The sequence below is a fragment of the Sphaerodactylus townsendi genome, linkage group LG03, assembly GCF_021028975.2.
Source record: "Sphaerodactylus townsendi isolate TG3544 linkage group LG03, MPM_Stown_v2.3, whole genome shotgun sequence".
Classification (NCBI taxonomy): Eukaryota; Metazoa; Chordata; class Lepidosauria; order Squamata; family Sphaerodactylidae; genus Sphaerodactylus; species Sphaerodactylus townsendi.
The window spans coordinates 123,550,267-123,574,135 of record NC_059427.1 but is presented as its reverse complement, the minus strand read 5'-3'; the positions used below and the strand labels follow the sequence as shown (position 1 = coordinate 123,574,135).

The following is a 23,869-nucleotide window of genomic DNA, read 5'->3' as shown; positions in this document are numbered from 1 at the left end:
AACTGCGCTATTTTATGACAGTAAATTAGAAAGGCAAAGCAATTAGCAACACTTTTTTCTGGCCGAAAGGCATCCGACTGCTGGTGCTGAGTCTTAACACTTACCAGTGCTCTGTGTCTCCAGTAGCTTCTGCATGGGGCTATATGGACCCGGTGGGATGTTAAGGTTCATCAAGGTGTTAGCCCCAGGGTTGATTGCAGGCTCCCCTAAACCTTTATCTTTCAGCAGCTCGTGGGAGCTACTTGGGTGCACAGTAGGGTAGACCTTGCTGCCAACCACAGTCCTGGGAAACACCTCTGGGCCAGTTAAACTGAGACCAGGTTGAGGGAGAGATGATCGGTAACGGATTGGCTCAAAATGACAGTCTGCATGATAGATGCTGTGGACAGACTCAGTGTTGCTGGAAGCAGCGTGAGGATTGGCTGTGGGGGGGACCATTAGCCTATAGGCTCCATTGTGAAGGGAGCTGGTTTCAACATCACTGATTTCAGGACTGGCACGCGGTGCCTGTATGCTTCCATTGCCCAGGTGATAGTGGTGATGGTGATGGTGGTGGTGGTGAATGAGATGATGCACTGATGACCTTTTCTGCGGCTGGCGCTTGCACGGCTGTCTCTCTGCGCTGCTTTTGCTGACTGGGCGGGAGAGAAACCCCATTTTCACCCCTGTAGTTCGGTAGGCTTCCACCAGCTGCTTGCTGGCCTTCCGAAGGATGTAGACAAGATATTTCAGCAGTTCATCATAGCAGCTGCCTGGCTCTGAAAAGCTGGCAAGAGTGCTCGCGTTGGAGAGGTAACGGATCCGCTGCTCCTTCATCAGCTGGCTCTCTCGTTGCTTGGTCTCTGAAAACTGGGTTGCTATGACCACTAGGCAGAGGTTGATCATGAAGAAAGAGCCCACCTAAGAGGGAAAGAGGCAAGGCCATTTGCACAAGGAAGCAATGTGCAGAGTAGGGAACTGAGAAAGTGAGGCTATCAGAGGCGTAGCAAGGGGGGAAAGCGCCAGGTGCACTGGTGCGTCCTCTGCCCCACCGCAGAACGCCCCTGCCAAGCCCCCAGAACGCCCTCACCACATCCCCACAGGGGCGCGCACCTGGTGCATCACGCGCCCCCATGCTCCCTTGGAGCTACGCCTCTGGAGGCTATTATGAACAGTTTCATTCAGGACCAACTCTTTCACGCAGAAGGTGGGGAATGATCACATGATTTGTAGGAAAACTGTGATTAATAAAATAAAAAGGGAAACTCACAGTCTCATTCATTTACTACAACCACTTGTCAGGAATGCTTATGGAGTTCAAAGTCTAATATGACCGCTCTGGAAAGGACTTTGTACCGGAGAGCTTGTTGAGCATACAAAGAAGAAGAAAAAGGAGAGTTTGGATTTATATCCCCCCTTTCTCTCCTGCAGGAGACTCAAAGGGGCTTACAATCTCCTTGCCCTTCCCCCCTCACAACAAGCACCCTGTGAGGTAGGTGGGGCTGAGAGAGCTCCGAGAAGCTGTGACTAGCCCAAGGTCACCCAGCTGGCGTGTGTGAGAGTATACAGGCTAATCTGAATTCCCCAGATAAGCCTCCACAGCTCAGGCAGCAGAGCTGGGAATCAAACCCGGTTCCTCCAGATTAGATATCTGAGCTCTTAACCTCCTACGCCACTGCTGCTCCAAAGAACAATAAAACAATGTTTATATAGCACATACTATTGCGACGGTCCTTACAACAGCGACGGAAAGCAGACCTCTATTATTATCTCACTGTTGTACCTGAGATGGCTGAACTGATGCCTGTGGTCCCTTTGTGAGTTCTTCTCCATGGTGAGGTCTCAAATTCCTGCTTACATCGTCTCATCCTTCTTAGCTATCCCCACTTGCTAGAAAGTATTCTAAAAGGCTGTTGTAGGTTTTCCAAGCAGCGTAGCCGTGGTCTGGTAGTTTTTGCTCCTAACTTTTCATCTGCACCTATGGCTGGCATCTTCAGAGGCAAACAGCTCAGAACACCCACAACAGCCAATTGATTCCAGTCATGAAAGCCTTTAACAATATATTCCAAAAGAACATAGAAAGAGCTGTGCAAGCTCAGACGAAAGGCCCACCCTGTCTATCATCTTATTTCCAGCAGCATCTACCCAAATGCCACTGGGAAGTTACCATACAGCATAGTGATGCAACAGCTTCCTCGCCCCCAGAATCTGGCATCTGGATGAATACTGAAGATACTGATGCTTCTGGCCCTAAACACTGTACCTGTGGCTTACGCCCCTTCCACACATGCGGAATAATGCACTTTCAATCCACTTTGAAGGCACTTTGCAACTGGATTTTACTGTGCGGAATAGCACAATGCACTTGCAAACAATTGTGAAAGTGGATTGAAAGTGCATTATTCTGCATGTGCGGAAGGGGCCTCACAGTTCCACCAGGGAAAGTGGCTTGCACTGAAAGCAGATCTCATCTGCACACAAAATGCAAGCTCCAACCTCATTCTGAGTCAACACCAGTCACTGTCACATTCTCTGTGACTCACACAGGGTGGATATTCCCTGCCCTGCTTTTCTTTCTTTCAGCATCAAAGCCTCCAAAACAGCCTCACCTCAGGGACTCCCACTCCTCAGTTCCATAGATGACATCACAGCTCAAAGTAGAACGCAGATTTTATATCAGCTGAACAGAGTTTTCTTCAATTTTGTTTCTTTGTATTCAGTATTTGCAATAATAACAAATAAGTGGTATTTGCATTATTCACTGGTACTTTTTTTTTGGACACATTTGTTCCTTGTAGAAGAGCTAGTGGTTCTGCTCACAGATTTCCTTCTTTGTTCACTGGGACTGTGGAGATGCTGCTACCTAAGAGCTTCAGCTGTCAGCAGTCAAAGATTTGATATTTCACTTTGAAAGAGCCTTTTCTGCAGTTTTAATCTGTCACGATAATTATTCGGTCTGAGTGTTTTGAAATGCAGAAAATAACTCTTTCTCTCCTGGCTGCCTTAAGCCTACAGATACACCACCCAGCCATGCTATCTAAAGGCTGTTTCTGCACTGGCAGCATAAGCGGCTGACCACCGGCATAATTCATGCTGGTGGAGCTCAGGGACCATTCGCACAGGAGGGAGGGACACGGCCACACTGCCTTCTGACCCCTGGGGGTCGGAGGGCAGCATGGGCATGTCACTTCTCTCTCTGGAGCCTTGGAGGGAAGAAAAGGTAAGCAAACAGGCAGTGCCTAAAAACGGTGCCCTCACACTGGTGCCCCTCACTCAGCACTGGCAGGAAGATGCCACTTTCCAATGACTCACTCATTGAGCGAGTTAGGAAAGGAGCATTTTCCCGCTGTTTTGGGGGGGAGAACACAGCACTACAGTGCTACGGTAGCAACAGCTGTGCAAGCAGAACCCCAGGGATAGTGTTTTTACTGTCCGTAGGGCGCTGTTTTTGGCCCATGCAGAAACGATCTAGGTCTCAGCAGTAGGAAAATGCTGATTCATCTCTATTTTCAGCAGTGGCTTAGGAGGTTAAGAGCTCGTGTATCTAATCTGGAGGAACCAGGTTTGATTCTCCGCTCTGCCGCCTGAGCTGTGGAAGCTTATCTGGGGAATTCAGATTAGCCTGTACGCTCCCACACACACCAGCTGGGTGACCTTGGACTAGTCACAGCTTCTCGGAGCTCTCTCAGCCCTACCTACCTCACAGGGTGTTTGTTGTGAGGGGGAAAGGGCAAGGAGATTGTAAGCCCCTTTGAGTCTCCTGCAGGAGAGAAAGGGGGGATATAAATCCAAACTCTTCTTCTTCTTCATTGTTTTCCTTCCAGTTGTGTTGCGTAGTGGACTGCAGAGATGAATAACATGCCGTTAAAGAGACATATCACACCCCACCAGCTCATTAGGCTTCTGGGTTGTATGCTTAACTATGAGAACACCAGGTTGCAGTCCATGTATGTATGTTGGTCCCTTCAGAACAGCATTGGTGGGTTCTGTTTGGAAGGGCAAGATTATTGTTGTTTAAATAAGACCTTAAACCAGAAAAAAAAATAGCAAAAAGAGTGGTGGGGGAGGGAGGGAGGGAGATACAGTACAAGCATTTCCGCAGCTGTTTGGTATGTTGATACGATGTTTTATCTCTTGACTTACATCTTGGGCCCAGTCAAGTCTCAGCCTGTGCTTTCTGCATGTGACGCCTCAAGCTCTGGTGGACAAAGAGGGCCCTGGCATGGAGGCGCGGCCTTTTAAAGCCTCCCAGCCTGGCCCCAGCTGATGACGTCATGGTCGCAACCACGAGGTTCCCGTTTGCATCCCAGCCCACACGTGCGTGCTCAGGGCCGGGAACAAAGCGAGGCCGCCTGCCCATACAAGGGCAAGTGGAGCTGGCGGGGGCCAGTGCTCTCCTTCGCCAGGGGGCAATGGCAGTCCACGGTAAGTTGCGGCCGCGTTTTCTGCATATGATATGATGCATTAGGGTTAAGACTATAGGGTCCTAATCTGAAACACTTTCAGATCTCTAAGTCTGGCTCTGCAGGTAGGCTTATCTGAACTCTGATACAATCATGCCTATTCTTACTCACTTCTGCTGGAAAGTACTGTCAAGCCACAGCTAACTTATGGCAACCCCCTAGGATTTTTGAGATGAGAAATGAACAGAGAAAATGTGCAATTGCCTGCCTCTGCATAGCAACCATGGACTTCCTTGGTGGTCTCCCATATATGTGCTAAGCAGCGCCAACCCTGCTTGGCTTTTGAGATTGGGCTAGCCTGGGCCTTCCAGGTCAGGATCTTCCCATTAAACAATACATATTGTTGCACTGTGGACACCCTATAAACAATATTATGAGAGTTCTCCAGTTACAACATCCTTCTTGCAGAAGCCAAGCAAATATGTGTCTGGTGATGTCTTGGATTCCTGTGAATCCTGCATCAGCTGCCATGTGTTCTGGGCTATAAATTGAATAAATGAATTGTTAAACAACCTGGGTGGTAGCATGAGATTCTAGCCAGTTTGTGATGCTGACATCTTCTCAAATAACTTGTTTGAAAACTGAATTTATCCTGCTCTTACCAATCGTTTTCTTTTAAGCACCCCTACATACTTGTACTGATAATTTGTTCAGCTTCTTTTTGGAAAGAAAAGGTTTGTGAGCTGGGGGAAGGGTTGGAAGGGGCAGGAAGGGGCATAGACCTGTGCGCATTTTGTGCGCATTTTGCAAATGTCCCATAAAACATTCACAAATGCCCACTGAACACTCTGCAAAAATGTAGGCAGTTATGGACTGAGATCTACATCAGTTGTACATAATGAAGACGCAATGCTTAGATGAAATATACAGGAGCAAAATTTTCCAGAACTGAAATAAACATACAATGTTGCCTATGTAAGTTAAAAACTGTAATGTTATATAATTCCCTAGAGCACCATGAAAACAGGCATGCTAACGTCCTACAGATTGCAATGGGAGAGTGAGGTTTCTGTTAACATTTCTCCTAAGGAATCCCTGTGACAAAAGTGCTTAACCTTGGCCGGCTCATGCCAGTGGTATTTATAAAGGCTGTAGTGTGTGCAAAATACCTTTCAATGCAGCATGGCATGATGAGATTAATTATCTCACTGCAGAGGCATAGCTCCAAGGGGACAGGGGGGCGTGATGCACCGGCGCGCGGCCCTGCGCACGAGGGCGTTCCAGGGGCATGGGGGGTGTTCTGGGCGTGGCATGGAAGTTCCTGGGTGGGGCGGGGGTGTTCTGGGGCAGGGCGGGGGCAGAGGACGCACCAGTGCACCAGGAGCTTTCCCCCCTCACTACGCCTCTGTCTCACTGCCTTTCACTACTACCTTCTTTATACTTACGGACTCTCCTTACCATTTCAACCTGATAGTGTTCAACATCGTCTCTCACCTCATTCTCGCATCCTAAGAACTTTCATTACCCCTAAAACACATACCCAGAAAGAACTTCTCCTATAGACTTGATAAAGAACATATTATTCTTCTGTTCCAGTTTCCATTAAAAGTGACTTACAACACCAATGGCCTTTTCATTTCCCCATATAAATTTTCTGTATGTTTTTGGTATATCTCAGGGATGGGGAAGGAAAAGGGAACTTTAGGTAGTTTAGTTATGCATGCTATAAAAAGTGTAGTTGTTGCTTGAGCCCACCACAAGATTTCTTCTTCACAAAAGTCCAAAATAATGCAGCACAGACTCCAGACATCAAACACCCCTGATTTATGTTTGCTACCATACAGCATGTTTAACAACCATCTAATGTCAGTGTCATATTTTGTAATTTAAGAATTTTTTAAATGTTTGAGTAGAAATGGAATGGAGGAATGAATTGGGTCCCATGATACAATTGAAAAGGAATGACAATGGAGAAATGAGTTGTGTCCCATCATACAGTGGAAAAGAACATTCATCACTGATGAAATGGACAATCACCATCAGTGACTAGAATAAATTGATTGCCTCTTAACAGGTTAGCTTATTCATCCCATCCCACTTTTGTACATGCAATAGAAGTGAATGGAGTAGTTTTATACTCCAGCATTTCCTGAATAGTCTACCACAGGGGTCTGCAACCTGCAGCTCTCCAGATGTTCATGGGCTACAAATCCCATGGCCAATTGGCCATCCTGGCAGGGGCTGATGGGAATTGTAGTCCATGAACATCCGGAGAGCTGCAGTTTGCAGACCCCTGGTCTACCACCTCTCCCAAGTACCACATTCAGTTCTCCCATCCTTTCCTTTCCCCCTTCCTTCTATATACCCCATTCTGTATTTTTCCTGCAGCCTTCAGTCACCACCACAGACTGGAAGAATAACTCACAATGATCAAGAGAATAAAATAGATGAAGTTATAGAAGGAGTGGGCATCCATTACGAAGTACATGATATCTACCCAGCCCTCCAGGGTGATGACCTAGAATAAAGCAAAAGAAAAGGAAGTCATTCATTTGCTTGGTATACATAAGGCTGTCAAGGACATGAAGCATAAGAATTATTCTGTGGACACCCAAGAAGGCACAATGACAGTATTTGTTGTTTTAGACCAGTGGTTCTCAACCTTCCTAATGCTGCGACCCTTTTATACTGTTCCTCATGTTGTGGTGACCCCCAACACTAACATTTATCCATTTTTCAGATGGAGAACACTGATGCAAAGAGTCTTAGGCGACCCCTGTGAAAGGGTCGTTCGACCCCCAAAGGGGTCCCGACCCCCAGTTTGAGAACCACTGGTCTAGACCAAGTTTCCCTTGGTGACTGCCAAGCTTTTCAGAAAAGGATGGGAACATTGTAAGGCAAAGCTTGTTATTGACTGCCCTCAATTAAATGAAGAGTTTTTTCAATGGAGGATCAAGAAGACTGGTAAGCACCTAGGCTTTTCTCAGTCAGTGTGTGGTTCCATTTCCCCTGCATACTCTTCTCCCTCTCAGGAAGTGTGAAGGGAGAGTATTCCCTTTGACTCCACCTCCTGTGGCAGTCTTCTGGAGTTTGGCTGCACCTCCTATTGCAGTCATTTTGGGCTGGTGCTCACCATCCCCTCTCAAAATTCCAAAGGTGCCTATTGGCTAAAAAAAGTTGGGGATTCCTGTTCTAGAACTATTCAACCATGTTCAAGATCTATTTAGATAAAGGCTAAGAAACAATAATACACTGACACAACCTCAGAAACTGCAGTTGGCAAAACTTCCATTTCTTGCACATTCTATACTTTTGCATCCTACATTTTAACTGGAACTGCACTGGTGAAAAACCAATTGGTACTTGTCAATATATATGTTTTACCACAGAATCATTCTTCCCCTTGTATCAAAACTAGGCATTTGATGACAAAAGGAAATTTTGACCCAGCTTTTTCTTTTCCTATTGCCCAGCCATTTTGTTTACCTGAAATATTGCAATCCATGCATAGCCAATGTTATCAAAATTGATTGCTCCTTTGAAAGGGTTGTGTTCCCCAGCAGAACAGTTTGTGTAATACTGGTTCCAATTGACACAAGAGGTATTAGTGGTGTCATTGTAGGAATCATGGTCCAGTGTGCACTCTAGGCCTTCTTCTCTCCGTGTGGGGATGCTACGGCAGTAACGCATTCCATTCTCGCGGGGCTGAGAGCAGATGAAAGGGCTTTCGTCTTCATTCTCAGTCTGGTAATAGGGTTCCAGCTCAACTGTGTAAGGGCTTAAGAAGACAAGTACTCATTATAAACAAGATCACGGGGGCAATGAGGAAAGTGAATATAGAACTTTACTTTTGGGGTAATTCAAGCAACTGAGGACTCACAATGTCATTAGGAGGCAGCAGATTGAAAAACAAACAAAATAATTCATTGGCTATTGTGCACATCTTTCCATAACATGCCTCTGAAGATGCCAGCCATAGATGGTGAGCAAAACATTCAGAGAAAAGCCATGGCAACACAGTACCAAAAAGCACAACAGCCAGTTGATTCTGGCCACGAAAGCCTTCGACAACACACAAATGCATTCATTCATGCTGTTAACAGGAAACATGTGGAACTCTGGGCCCCAAGATGTTGCAAAGGCCACTAGGATAACTTGGTTCAGAAAAAGCAATTAGACAAATTAACTGAAGACAAGAGCATGTTAACTCTCCGGTACTGTGGTTTCATTTTTCAGACATCTCTAAACTAGTGATATCGGATGATAAGTCCAAAATAGATCTTTTCCTGGACCACACTCTTCTGAACCCATCCTGAACTGGCTATTGTCAGAGACTGGATATAAGGATAAACAGATCAGTTCACTAACTCTAGCATAGCTATTATGATTATGTTCTTGTGGCTGTGTGCCAATTAAAGGCCCATTTTCCCAAGTCAGGAACCTTGTGGTACAGAGTGATAAGCTGCAGTGCTGCAGTTCAAGCTCTGCTCACAACTTGAATTCAACCTCGACAGAAGTCAGTTTCAGGTACCCAACCCAATCTTGACTCAGCCTTCCATTCTTCCAAGGTCGGTAAAATGAGTACCCAGCTTGCTGGAGGGTAAAGCGTAGATGACTGGGGAAGGCAATGGCAAACCACAGCATAAATATAATCTGCCTAGTAAACATTGTGATGCAACATCACCCCATGGGCCAGTAAGGGGTGATGTTGAACTAATCTTTACCTTTACCTTTCCCACTACCAAGGTAATTAAAATTTCTGAACACGTCACAATGAAACTGTATTATTTTTTCCAAAGGGAAACTGAATCTTTAAAAAGTCTGGTGCCTAGTTCCTCACTGTGAGTAAGTTTCAAACAAGAGATACCAAGAGTCAGGATCTCTCACAAACAGGACTGAAGTGTGTCAAAAATGAGTGTATCAAAAAAGGGAATGTTCAAACCATCCCATGATACTGCAACATATAAAGTGGGAAAGAAATAGGTGACAACCAGTTCTGTATGGATCAACACATTATAATTTTAATTGGACACTTGCTTTTCAAATATAATCATAACCTATTTATATGAGGTCTCTTGTTTTGTAGTGAAAGTGAAAACCCAGTGAGTTAAGAACAGTTTCCTATGATTAAAGTATATGCATGACTATTTCTAAACTGGCCCACCTATGGTCTTTCTCCCAACCCTTTATTTTTTTTAAATACGAAGCGTGAATATATTTATATGAATAAAAATATTTTAAAAGATTAGTCAGGGCTTTTTTGTTGCAGATTGGAAGAACAAGCCACTTCTGTGACGATGTGAAATAGTTTGCTTTGTAAATACACCCCTTTATGTGGCAGACTGCACATGGGGGTCCTAGTTTCTTTGTTTTGTTTTGTTTTTAAAGGGAATTCCTTCATAAAATGTTACTGGAATAAGCCAGGTCAGATGTGGCAAAGGAAGTGAGGACTGAAATAAACATCTTCCTATCTCGATAGATGGTTACTTCCCAGATACCACTAGGCCTCTCAGTAAAGCTTCCAAAGCTGTATTTAAGATTAGTTCAGCCTAGTTAATTCCTGAAGTATTGCTTCTAATGCCATTCAAAGCTTAGCTAAAACCATCGTATTCTGGTCCAATTAAACAGCATTAAGATTGGTAGATGCATTGGATCTATCCAGTATTGATCAACAATTCATTTACTTCATTGCCAATTTACCTGAAGAAATTTTCCAAGTGAATGAAATCATAACTAACTTTGCAGAGAGGGAGAAGCCTATACAAGGAATAGAAGCAAAGCTTTGGGAATTAAAAGAAGAAGAAATCCCACAGCAACCCTGGTTTCTTACTGTTGACTGTGTCTGACCTGGTCAATCCTAGTCCCATTTTAAAATATGGACTGGAGGGAAGCCACTCAACATGCTCATGTTTTGCCGATGTCACACATGTGGTGAACAGGATGTGTGTTCAGATGTCAGTGGATTCCACATAAAATTTGGAACAGTGGATTCCAAATGTTTAGAGGAAGAAGAAGAAGAGTTTGGATTTATATCCCCCCTTTCTCTCCTGTAGGAGACTCAAAGGGGCTTACAATCTCCTTGCCCTTCCCCCCTCACAGCAAACACCCTGTGAGGAAGGTGGGGCTGAGAGAGCTCTGCAGAACTGTGACTAGCCCAAGGTCACCCAGCTGGCGTGTGTGGGAGTGTACAGGCTAATCTGAATTCCCCAGATAAGCCTCCACAGCTCAGGGGGCAGAGTGGAGAATCAAACCCGGTTCCTCCAGATTAGATACACAAGCTCTTAACCTCCTATGCCACTGCTGCATAACAGTACCCACTGTTTAATGGGTTGCAGTCGTTATAAAGGAGCCGGTTCCCTTTTTCCCATTCACATGTGTGCCGTGCAAGCAGCATTTGGAGCCCATGGAAACAATTCAGGTTGCTTTCGGTCCTTTGCATGGAGACGCTTTTCTTAAAAAAAAAAAAATTCCAGCAACACATGCACAGCTGCTTAGGCATACAGAAATGACCCCCTGCAGCCATGCTGATAGTACCACAATATGATTGGCTGCACCTGCGTAGCTGCACGTGAGCAACACGCAAAATAAAAGGAAAAGGGACCTTCCAGCAACGGCCAGGCAGTAATGAATGTGTTGCTGTGGATTGATCATTCTTGCTGTCATGGGGAGGAACCATGCTTGGGAGTCTTTGTACCCTGTCAAGACCTCAGAGAATGTTCCAACAACCTGCTGGGCAACCTGTACAGAATGGCAGGCAGGTGGATTCTCCCTAATGGCGGGCGATGCGGAAGGGAGGGGGGGGGGGGAAATAAAGGACCTCCTGCCTGGTTGTTCACACTGGAGTGGCTCCATCCTGGGATTTTGCAAAAGGATCACTGGTTTAGCAATTTTCAAAAATCCCAGGTTAGGAGAAATGAAACGGGCCAAACTCATTTTGGGGACGGGACCTGTGTGAAGTCCCCCCCCCCCAAAAAAACCAGTCTGTATTGCACCCTGCACCCATTATATTTGACCTGTGTGGAATCCACAGAGTGTCCAGATCAGGTGTCTGTGACCTATGGCTCTCCAGATGTTCAGCTCTCCAGATGTTCGTGGACTACAATTCCCATCAGCCCATGCCAGCATGGCCAATTGTAGTTCATGAACATCTGGAGAGCCACAGGTTGCAGACCCCTGGTCCAGATGCTGCCAAGATGCTTTGTACTGTCTGTTTTTAGCTTCATTCCCCACTTGCATCTTTATTATATTGAAAACAGTCTTGGGATTAATTTAGTGAGATAATGACCCCAATCCAAAGAAAGTTAGACATGCTTCGGTAACACTGAAATCAATGAGAGTAAAGCATGACTATTTTTGGATTGGCGACATCTATGCCAATCTCTTTGAACATGCTCAAGCACTATATATACAGTTATAGTTTATGATTTTAATCGACTTTACTGTTTTTCTAGATTTTTGTAATTGTTTTATGCCTTTATGTAAATTTAATTAATACTACTATGGATGTTTTTAAAAGTTTGTAATTAATAAATATCTTTAAAGAAAACAAAATTGGATAGGGTCTATTGTGATGCCTGAAGGCCGAGAATGGTTGGGGGGGTATCTGGGCACTGGAGGAGAGTGAATCATAATCCACTGCACTGCTATTTGCACTGCTTCTCTCTCACCCAAAGATCCTGCCAGTGCATTTGCAGAGGTGCATTTCATTTACTCCCCCCCACTGTTTCCTCTTTCCCTTCTCTGAAAACACCCATAGCTGCTCCCTTTTTCTTGCTTCCTTCTCTCCTTCAACCCACTGGCCAACCAACCTTATCCCTGGCAAGGTAGGTTAGACTGAGAGTATTACTGATAAAAGTCACCCAGCCAGGTTCCATGAAAAGTAGAGTTAACCTGGGAATCCCAGATACTAGTCTGAAAGCCTAGGTGAGTCCTGCAAGTCTCTCAGGCTGATTCCGCATGGGCCAAAAACAGTGGTGTGAAAATGGTGTGAAAACAGTATAAACCCTTTTACACCATTTTAAACCCTTTTACACCATTTTCACACCGTTTTCAAACTGCTGTTTTTGGCCCATGCGGAATCAGCCTCAGTCTCAGCTGGTGGTTGCTGTTGACCTGGCCAGGATGATTTATTCAAAACCAAAACAACCCTGGAAAATACCCTGTCCGCTCCCCCTGTCTTTTATTGACAGAAACCAAGGCTTGGAGGTTAACAATACTGTTGGGGTTGCCTAGAAATGATATCAAGTTCCAAATGGTATCAAGCGCCAGAGTTCAGGTCCCTTTCCTGCTCTTGCCAGTATCCTCTCCTTGAACTCTGTAAGAGAAGTCTGGTTATTCCTCCATGGGGGAAAAAGGTAATTCGTAATTATTTGGTGTGGTCAGCTTAAGCCATAAATTAATCTAATCAGGGTTAGCATCTCCACTGCCACAGAACTCAGAAGTCCAGGCTGTAGCCCTAGGGCTACTTTGGCATCCCCCTTGGATGCCAGTGTAGGAGGGGGCCAATCAGGGCATTCCCAGGGTGGAGTTGACTTTAGTTGGATCCCTTCCAGGATTGAGGCTGGCAGGATAGTGCACTGGCCCTCAGACTTACACCTGCCTTTTGATGGCATATGGCAGTGGTGGCGAACCTTTGGCACTCCAGATGTTATGGACTACAATTCTCATCAGCCCCTGCTATCAGCCAGTGGCCATGCCAGCGAAGCTGACTCAAGAACAATAGTCCCACAACATCGGAAGTGCCAGGTCGCCACCACTACCATATAATTTCACCAACCCTATGGGGGGGTTTTCAGTAGCAAGGAGGTTTCAGGGCTTTTCCCTGCTCCCTGCATCACTGAAAAGTCTTTTTGAAGGTGGCAGAGCAGTGCTGCATTGGTGCCACGGTCTGCCGCCTCTAGGGCTGATTCCGCATGGGCCAAAAACAGCGGTGTGAAAACGGTGTGAAAACAGTATAAACCCTTTTACACCGTTTTAAACCCTTTTACACCATTTTCACACTGCTGTTTTTGGCCCATGCGGAATCAGCCTAGGTTTGGCTGGGGCTGTTAGCCTCAGTTATACTGGTGAGGGCTTTGAAGCCACTCAAGCATTCTCCACCAAAAACAAGCATAGAGAATAACCTCCTGTTTTACTGTGACCCCCTAAAGATTTGAAATCACAATCTCCAAAACCTCGAGAGCGGAAACTTTTCCTCTACCTTAGCTAGCTTCATGACAGAAGAATGAGACCTGATTACCCATGAAATGAAGAGATGACTCATTTTCTGAGTCCTAGCTTACACCTTTCCTGCCATTTCCTATGGGTCAAATTTCCAGCCACACATCTGGTAGTTTATGGACCCCACACAATTATCTGACTAATCTAAGAATTACAGCCAATGAAATTACACATTCAGAATTAAATATCTGCACTTACATTCGTTAATTTCTGCACATCAATCAATGTTTTAATAGACAGACATCAACAAGTTCTTGGCTAAGCTGTCACCTCACATGATCAGTCGCACGAACTGGCACTGTGCCTAGATCACTCTCCTGGCAGCAATCCATTTTTTAAACAAGAAACCAAAACTGAAAGAAAAGTACTGAGACAAGTTTTCACCCTAAATTGCATGCTGCTTATTCAAGCATGAAATTTCTGAGGAGACCCTTGCCATTGTCAGTTGTTATGTTTAGTGGTGACCAGCCATGCACACTTGGAGTGTATGTGCCTATGATCCTCTGAATATGAGCAGTCACCATTTTGTTTGAGTAGCATTCCTTATTAAGACAAAGTGGCAACTGTACATAACAGGAGGATCGTGGGATAGCATACAGGCTACCACTTGTGAGTTGGATATCCCCAAACATAATGATCAAAAATGTGTGTTTCTGGACCATATTGTAGGGGGAAAATGGCCCCAACATTTTGTAAGCTAGGCAGTTACGGTTCTGGGTACCAGTGTTGGATCCTGAGCTACAATCTGATAAAACAATCAATTTATTTAAAATGAAATGATAAGGTTACTTCTGAAGACTACTGAAAGGCCTCTTGGCCTTTCGGCTAAGATCAAGCGTATAGTATCTGAAGACTACAGAAGGTATATAAGGAAATATAGCCATAGGTCAATGAATATTTGACCAAGAATTTACTACATGAGAAGATGGTGGTGAGAACACGGTAAAGCAATCCTGTGCACTGTCAATCTGTGGCATTCGTCAAGAAAAACAAGGCACAACACAAAGAATTGAAAGAAAGTGTGATGCAGCAGAAGATTTTATACATTCCCAATACCTCTTCTGTATTTATTGTTGACAGCCTGAGAACCTCATAATTGTCATGATGGGTTGCAGAGAATATATACAGGCCGTGCATGAATGTTGCATGCTTGTTGGAAATGACTATGCTTATACAGGGGGAGGGGGGAACCCTCTACACAAGTGCAAACCCAAAACTCCTCTGCAAGCATGTCCTAAGAACATGTAGTATGCCTCATTCATACTCACAAACTGAAGTTTTCTTCTAAGAAGCAGCGGTTCCTGAGCAGCCCTGCCCAAAGCTGGACTCCAACGATGCCAAAGATGAAGAAGACAAAAAAACAGAGAAGGAGAACATTCCCCAACATGGGAAGTGTGTCTAAGAGGAGAGTAACCAGGATGCGCATACCTGAAGAAGCAAAGGAAAAGCAGTAGTTAAAAGGGGGAACTATTATTGCATTGGTTCTTCCGGCCTTCCAGCCTGGCAGGGGAATGATCCTCATGCCCACAAACTCTCTCCCAACCCTACTTTTAAGTATAATTCTACTACATTAATGCCAGCGACTAGTCAGTTCTGGCGACGACCACCACGTGTTTGCATCTACGTAAAACATCTGTGTTGCATATAGGGTGACAGTTCTTTCAGGGAACTAATATTTTACACCCACTTTAATACCAGGAAAAAAATCTTGTGCAGGCCTGCATATATGGCAAACTGATAGACATTTAAAAGCAAACAAAACAAAAGATGGTTTCAGATAACAACATTCAGTGATAAGAACATAAGAGTTGCTCTACTGGATCAGACCAGCGATTCCTCTAGTTCAGCACCCTGGCCCTTGCAGCAGTCAGTCAGTCAGATGTCCTGCAGGGCCCGCTAACAGGGCCTGGTGACCAAGGCCCTCCCCTGATGTTGCCTCTTAGCACTGCCATTCAGAGGTTTGTTGCCTGTGTCCGTGTGTATGGAAGTTTCTTTTACTCATCATTGCTAGTAGTTATTACTGGACACCTTCATGAATCTGCCTAATTTCCTCTTAAAGTCATCTATGCTTGTGGCCATCACTATGCTCACTGGCAGAAAATCCCACAGCTTAATGACTCATTGAGTGAAAAAAAGTATTTTCTTTTGCATGCCCTGATAACCACATGGAACATAGGTTGTGTCTGATGCAGAAGTGGACGAGGTGGAGAAGATATCATCCCAGGATATGGAGTGGTCTCCTTGAATTCTTGAGAACAAAAACATTTGCAATTTTAGCTTTGGGTCTACCTAAGAATTGCCAGAAATCACTCAGTGCAGTGATTGTACTGCTTTTCCTGAGATTTGATCTAATCATCTGTAGGCTTGCCATGTCAGGGCTCTACAGTACTATCACTCTACATTTGATTAAGCCAACCCACAAGGAAAGCAACTTTTAAACATTAAGGGCAACTAGGAACAGTGCTGCTATGGAAACAATTCAGCCTCTTTAAGAGACAAAAGTAAGTGAAGCAGACCCTCCCAGCCAGTAACTGGGAGGGAGAAGCAGATGCAGGGATGCCGTTAAGAAACAGCAAAATGTCTTTCTGTGTATATGGGATTTTCTGCCAGTACTGCTCCTACTACTGCTTCTGTAGTAGATGTGATAGGATATCCCCTCCCTCCTCTCCCTGGAAAAAAACAACACCTTATCTTTGTAGTTCACCAAAGGGGGAGTAGAACTACTACCTCTGCTACTACGGCTACTGTTAACCTTCTTCTTTCTACATTCTCACACTCTTTGATTTACTTAACACTATCCTTTTTCTGGTAAACATCCCATTTCTTGAATGGCAGTAAGTGGTAGGCAGAAAGGGGAGGTGTCACTACATATCTCCATGCTGGGAAAAAGCACTTATGAATTCCAGCTGTCAAGAAGCTGTGGAAGTCCCAAAATCCTTGCCAGAAGAAAGATAGCAACTCTAAATGTTAAACCGTCTTACACCCTTGCTAGTTTCCCCACACTCATGCTCACAAAAATCTGTCAATTATGTTCTTCCCCTATGCAATATATATTCACATCCCCTTCCCTACCCTAATTCTTCTCTGCTCATTTAAATCCCCTCTTCTTATATATACAGGCCTTTACAAGGCAGATAATTCACACAAGGTCAGGAACATTTGCTTCTGTAATGAAAAGACAAATTGATGGCGACTCGACTTGACATTTGCACAAAAATGGAACCATCTAATGTCTCTGTAATATTCTGTTTCTCTCTTTTCTTTGTTGCACCTTACATCTACATTCTTGCTCATATTGATCTTATTTAAAGAAATCTTTAATGCTATATCTTTTACTTTTATAGCTCAGCAAGAGATTGTTCATTATGTCATCAAACTACCTGGGTTATTCTTGCACTCTGCCTTTTCTTCTAGTAAGTATAGTTCTGGCCTCTATACACTATACTCACACACATGCTCACACGGGCCCTCTTCCTAAATGACCTGCATTTAAGTCCCTGCATTTATTATTGATTTAAACTCACTTCCTCCTTTTGCTTCCTTATGTCTCTGCTCAGTCCTGCCTCTGCTGCATAGGCACAGAAATAAATTACCCAGGATTTGCAAATGCATTAAGTGAATTACATCCACAGTTAGACAGTGGCAGATAAATTCAGTCATCCATCAGCTCTGCTAGGAGGAAAACATTACAAGAAAGTTTTCTCAAGCCACCTGAAATGATAAAGGCAATAATAACAGGGAACATCATCTCAGATTAGGTTTAATTTAATGGGATTAGGAAAGCAAATAGAGCCTAGGAATTTCCAGCTTCTGACAGATGGATCAGGGTTTGAGTACCTCATGTTGCCAAGGCAACTAGGCTAATTTAACAAGAAGGGTCTTTTTCTGGTGTAGGACTCAAAACTGCCAAACCTGGCACTCATGGGTCCATTATGCACAGAGAGTTGCCTGAAACCAGATGGAGCTTTCACCATGCAGTCTTTGCTTCAGGGCATGTTTGCTGTTAAAACCCATTGCCCTGTTTCCCCACACTTCTTACCCTGTCTGCAGTGGAGCAGGCATTACCATTTACACTAGAGTTTAGTGCATTTCCTGTTGCAGGTTTGAACAGGATCATGTTCACTGGATTGACAGTTCTGCCCAGCCCAGCCCAGCCCAGCCCAGCCCAGCCGCATGAATGTTCCCACAGGATGTGATCGGACATTCCCTCCTTCCTCTCCTTGGAAAAAAAAATCACCTTATCGCAGAAGTTCACTAATGGGGGAGTGGAATCCAATGTGTGTGCTTATCCGGCCGCAACAGGAAAAATCCCTTTGCAGTAATGTTGGTGCTTTTTTGAAGGGAGGAGGAAGCCTATGTCACAACACTGGGGGGACACCCATCACAATCCAAAGTTCCCACTGCAGCCCACCATTCATAATTCATCCTACAGACATCTCTTCCCAACCTGCTGATTACTTCAATGGCTGCTGGAAGTGAGAGAATGAAGGAAATGGCCAATCTGCCATTTGGAGCCAAACACCATGTTCTCACATGCAATCAAAGACAGCCATTTTGCCATGATCCTCTGTTAATACTGATATATCAATATTACCCTATAATAAATAATACATACTGAAGTAATAACAAATCTGAAAGGATTCTTTTGCTCCACTGGGCAAGTTATACACTGATCCACCTTTTGGCACACTCTCCTGATCCCCGATCCTCCCTTTCCCCTATAGGTTGCAATGCTAGCAATGTGTTCCGCTCACCACAAACCACTTAGTCTCCCATCTGTCCAAGCAGTCAGCATTATCAATAATCTTTCCAAATACTTTTCAGGTCAGAAAACTTGTGTGTGTGTGTGTGTGTGTGTGTGTGAGAGAGAGAGAGAGAGAGAGAGAGATCAGGGCAGAATCCAGAGGAAGGAAGCAGCCACAGGGATGGGGAGAAGGAGAGAGGTGCACGTGGGGATGCGAGAGAGTGGGAGGAGTGAAGCCAGGTGACCAGGTAGGCTGGTGGTGGGCAGAAGGAAGATGTCCAGGGCAAACCTGTGTTCACTGGCAAATCACCATCACTGTGGCAGTGAAGAAAATTAAACTCATGTATATAGTGGCAATATAGTGACTATATGTATATAGTGACTATAAACTCATGTATATAGTCACAAAAGCAGCGCTCAGTAAGAGATGGAGCACACATGAAAAGTAAAAACATTCAGAAACAAAATAGCAGCATTTCATCAGCCTTTCTCTCTGTCTGATTAATGATTTGCTCCTGTCTGAAAAGATGGACTACTCATTCAAAGGAGCACACAGGTTCTGCATAAGAGGACCCTACACACAATAGCAGTTGGGTGTGGTTACGAGACGCAGGTGAGTGCATTAAATGGAATTGCGGAAAAGATGTAAAGCGTCCCATTTCTAATTCTGGTTCCAGATTGTCAAAAATAATGAGCTACTATCAAAGGGGAGGGAACAAAGGAGAAAAGCGGTTCAACTTACTAGGAACTCTGTTAATGGCTCTCAAAGGCCGGAGTACCCTGACAGTCCGAACAGCTGAGAAACTGACATTCTGCAAGTCCAACGAGTATTCCAGCATGCTGCAAAAAGCCGACAAATAAAAGGAACACATGAGAGTTTTGAAGGAAAAGAGTTAGATCAAGCACCCTGAATCAAACGCTCTACACGTAATGCCAAGAGTTCCTAACTGGCATTCTCTCATGGAGAAAAGGTCCCTGGAGGAATTAATTATGGATTATCTGCATAATCAGAATATAGTACAGGAAGAGAAAAATATTCCATAAAGTTTCTTTTCCTTCTAATCATCTGTATGTTGGTTGTTCTGTAGTAACAAGCAGGAGTTTTGCAAAGATTATTCTAAAGCTGAGAAATAAAAATATCCATCAAAAAGCTTCTCTACATAGCATAAAAACATAGGATTGGATCCTGCTGATCATACAACAGGGGGAAACTTTGGGTGATTCTCCTCCAGCAAACCTTTGAGTCCTTCCTCATATAGCTCCAGAGGTCCCATCTCCCAAGAACAGGACATAGAGGATTATGACTTCTCTTCCTCCCCCTTCCTGCTGCAGCTCCTGAAACGTGGCTGACATGAAACCTTCCATGAGTGAAGATTTTCAATGCAATCTAAGCCAAGGTTTTGCTATTGCAGGATACGTACCAAGGGTTCAAGGCATGCAACAATGAGCCAAGGAATAAATCTAGGCAAGAACATAATCTCACTTTATGGGAACATCCTGGTACAAATATGCACACAATAATATGTTGCCAAATATGCACACAATAATAAAAATTTGCAAAAGAGCCAAATATGTTGCCAAATATGCGCACAATAATAAAAAACTGCAAAAATTAGTATCCGATTGGCCCTATCAAAATTGCATCAAAATGTATTTTTGTACATAATTCCACCAGTGAACATGAGCATATTTATACTTCAGTAAAATGCTGTAATTTTAATGTGATTTTTATTGCTGTTTTGTTATATTTTATACATGATGATTTATTGTACTTTTAACCTTGGTAAGACATACAGGTAAGACATGCAGAGGCTGGGTATAAATACCACAAATAAATTATTAAAACTAATTTTAGAATTGTCGAAGGCTTTCACGGCCGGAATCACTTGGGTGCTGTGTGGTTTCCGGGCTGTATGGCCGTGTTCTAGCAGCATTCTCTCCTGACGTTTCACCTGCGTCTGTGGCTGGCATCTTCAGAGGATCATCTTCAGAGGATCTTCAGATCCTCTGAAGATGCCAGCCACAGACGCAGGCGAAACGTCAGGAGAGAATGCTGCTAGAACACGGCCATACAGCCCAGAAACCACACAGCACCCAAATTTTAGAATTTTTCTCATCAACATGGAGTGAAATGCAACTCAGAGAATAAGACAGTTAAGGAGCAGTCTGGGGAAAATCCACACATTGCCAGCTATGAGTAATATATATGCTGCTGAACCAGTTCATTGGGTACAACAGTAAAGTGAGAAAACTGGATGCTGTCATTCTAACTCAAGACCCATAAAGCACTCACCCACGGGCGCGACACACTAGTCTCCTGCCTCTCTACAACACAGAAGGAGAACTGCATGTTGAGGATAGGCAACACAATCCACAAATCTAAAGGAATGATATAATGGTGGGGTGGCAAGATACCTTGTGCCACATTGTGCATTCCACTGGGGGCACTATTTCCCATTCTGGATTATCTCTGGAGTACTAAACCATGCATTCTGGGAGCTCCCAGGCAACGGAAGCATTCTTCAACACTAAAATCCATTCCACACTTTTTAGAAAAACAGAAAAAAAAATACAACTCAGGGAAAAATGTACACAGAAAGTGTGGAAGAATATCAGTGTCCTATCGATGTCCTACCCAGATATCCTACAGGGGATAGAAATGAAGTAAAGGCACCACATGTACAAAGGATTTTCTGCTATAGCCCTGGTGACCAGATTAGATCAACCCAAAGCCTTTCAGTTAATGTTGTGCTTTGTTTGGAGGCGCATTTGGTCATTACAAGAGCTTCAGCCTTCAGTGTGACAACACTAATCTTAGAGAATGAGCTACTAGAGGCCTCTTTCCAGGGCAAGGGTGAGAAAGCTATGCAAGATTGTCTCATACCAGCCTGCTTTTGACATTAACAGATATATGCAACACTAAATTTCCCCCTGTTGAGACCACAGAACACATTCTATTTGAGTGCACACGTTACGAGATATGCAGGATGCTTCTGCCCTATGTGCAGACAAATTGCTCTTTGGCAAAGAGGGATTCGATGAAAATACTGTTATCAGATACAAACAAACATCTAACATTCTGTTGCTAAGTTTGCGTGGATACCTAGTAAAATCAGGAAGGTGTGACAGAACTCCATCAGGTGTGCTAGTTAATGCCTTTTTATTACTTTTAGATGGACATTGTTTCACTTACTTGTTCCTATTTATACTGAATTTGTTATATATTTTATCTGACTTGTATCTGTACTTGTCCAGTTTTAAATCTGGAATTTTATTGGTCGGTGACCGTAAATAAATCTGAGTCTGAGAACCCAGGGAGAGACTGCTCCCAAGTGAACAGCATGGAAGTGGCTTCCACTTCAATTTTCCCACCCACCACCCGATTTTCAGGTCTCCCTGCAATGGCCCGCACACTTACTTTAATTTCTGCAGCCATCTGCCACTGCAGCAGGTGATTCTGCCTGCCCCTCTTCTTCCCACAGTTCACCAAGCATGGCAGGTGGGGCGGGGGATTCTCTGGCTCCCTTCAAATGTCCCAAGCACGGGTGTGTGTGTGTGTGTGTGTGGGGGGGGGGGGTTGACTACAGCTGGCTTCCATTCAAGGTTTAGGGCTGCAAATGCTGTGGCCCAGGGCTTGGAGTTATACCACCAAAAAGGGAATTGTAGTCCTGGGCAGAAAGCCTCGGGCTCTCTTAGAAAAAAATTGTTCAGCACTCCCACCAAAGGAACTCCATTGAGCCCTATGGTGGGTTTCAAGGTGGCAGGATTTCTTTTTCTTCTAGCTGCCTCCCTGTGCCGCTTGGAAGCCTTCTGCAGGTAGCATGGCAGAAAGGCAGTGGCCCCATCCCTGACCACCCCCAGGAAATGGATTAAGCTGTAAAGCTTGTAATATAGATAAGCTGTTAATGTAGAATATTCACTCTGTGCCAAAACATTTGGAAGTGGTAGCTGATGCATGCAATGATATATTTACTTGCTCCTTGTGAATCAGCCACAAGAGGGCTCTCTGTGCTGTAGAGACTACTAGCTAGGGTAAAACAGGAAGGTACCAAGCAAGAATCTGAATTTGGTACAAACCTATTTGTTTCTCGAAAGATTTTTTTCCCTGTGTAGACATCTGGATGATACCACAGCAGGACCTCTTTTATCGCTTGGAGACAGACTGTGCTGGTCACAGCTGTTTCTGGGAACATTCTTGATGACAAGAGGGGCAGGTGAGCAATCAGCAGTCCCAACCTAGGTTATTTATTTACTTACTTACAGAATTTATACCCCAACTTTCTGCACTCATCAGGGCCACCAATGTGACTAATGGATCAAAAACATATTTAATAAAAAACATATTTAAAAACATTCAAATCAACCAAAAAACATTCAAACACTTAAAACCAAGTTTAAATACACAAATAATACCAACCAACCCCCCCCCCCTCCAAATAAGAGATTAAAAACAGGGCAGGAAAGAGGCATCACTGAGGGAATGCAGGATTAAAAAAAAAATCTTCACCAGCTGATGAAGTTGGCAACAGAAGAGGGCAGGTGAGTCTCTCTGAGGACAGAATTCCAGAGTTTCAGTGCCACAACTGATAAGGCCCTTTTCTGGGTTGCCACTCACCTAATCACAGAAGGTGGGGCACCTGAAACAAGGCCTCAAAAGTCAACCTCAGGATTTATGCAAGTTCATAAGGGAGTAGGTAGTCAATCTGGTATACTGGTTCTAAGCCATGTAGGGCTTTCATCCCTATAGCTCACTTAAGTCAACATCCTAATTACACTATCCTGCACCAATTGAAGTTTCTGAACATTTTCAAAGAGCAGCCCTTGCTGAGTTCATTGCAGTAATCTAGATGTATCCAGGGCATGTACCACCAAGGCCAGATCTCTACTGCACAAAAAAAGGTCACAGATAGTCAGCCAGTTAAAGCTGGTATAAGGCACTCCTGGCCACAGCTGCCAGTATGCACAGCTACTCATTAGACACCTGCTGATGAACTCCCTGCTAATGGAAGTCTGAATGGTTATTCCTGATGTTGTTTTCAATAAAAGAAATAGTTTGAACATCAAGTCTCATTATTAAACAATCTGATCATGTTATTGCCAAAATACATAAGCTTTGAAATTTGAAACTGAGGAAGAATGAAAGATAAAATGTAACTTTGGGTATAATATACAAATGTATCTATGGAAGAATATGTGGTTAAAGGGTCTTACATTTACATTAAATTCCAGACTCAAAGAGAATTTCTGTAAAATGATGGATGCCTCGGCCTTTGTCACCAGAGAAATTGCAAAAGGTATTAAAATGTGTTGGAAAAATGGACATCATGAAGGATCATTTTATCATTGATGGTAGACTTGTAATAAAGATTAAATTTTTTTGAATACAAATATGTTTAATAACCCAGAAGATTTAAAAAAGTAATACACCATGTTTCCTCAAAAGTAGAACCTACCCTGAAGATATGCCCTAGCAAGATTTTTTGGCATTGTTAAGAAAAGCTTGAAATACAAGCTCTACTCAAAA

At 43.9% G+C, this 23,869-nt stretch overlaps 1 protein-coding gene across 2 annotated transcripts in view; it reads right to left on the bottom strand.

The window, feature by feature from the left end:
* CACNA1G (calcium voltage-gated channel subunit alpha1 G) overlaps positions 1-23,869 on the bottom strand; it is a 268,125-nt gene that overhangs the window by 222,875 nt on the left and 21,381 nt on the right. For both annotated transcript variants that reach the window (XM_048491901.1, XM_048491902.1), the window contains exons 3-7: positions 19,088-19,185; positions 14,870-15,029; positions 7,869-8,160; positions 6,808-6,900; positions 105-900 (exon numbers count right to left, since the gene is read on the bottom strand). In XM_048491901.1, coding sequence (XP_048347858.1) covers positions 105-900; positions 6,808-6,900; positions 7,869-8,160; positions 14,870-15,029; positions 19,088-19,185 — 1,439 coding nt within the window. The remainder of the gene's footprint in view (positions 1-104; positions 901-6,807; positions 6,901-7,868; positions 8,161-14,869; positions 15,030-19,087; positions 19,186-23,869) is intronic.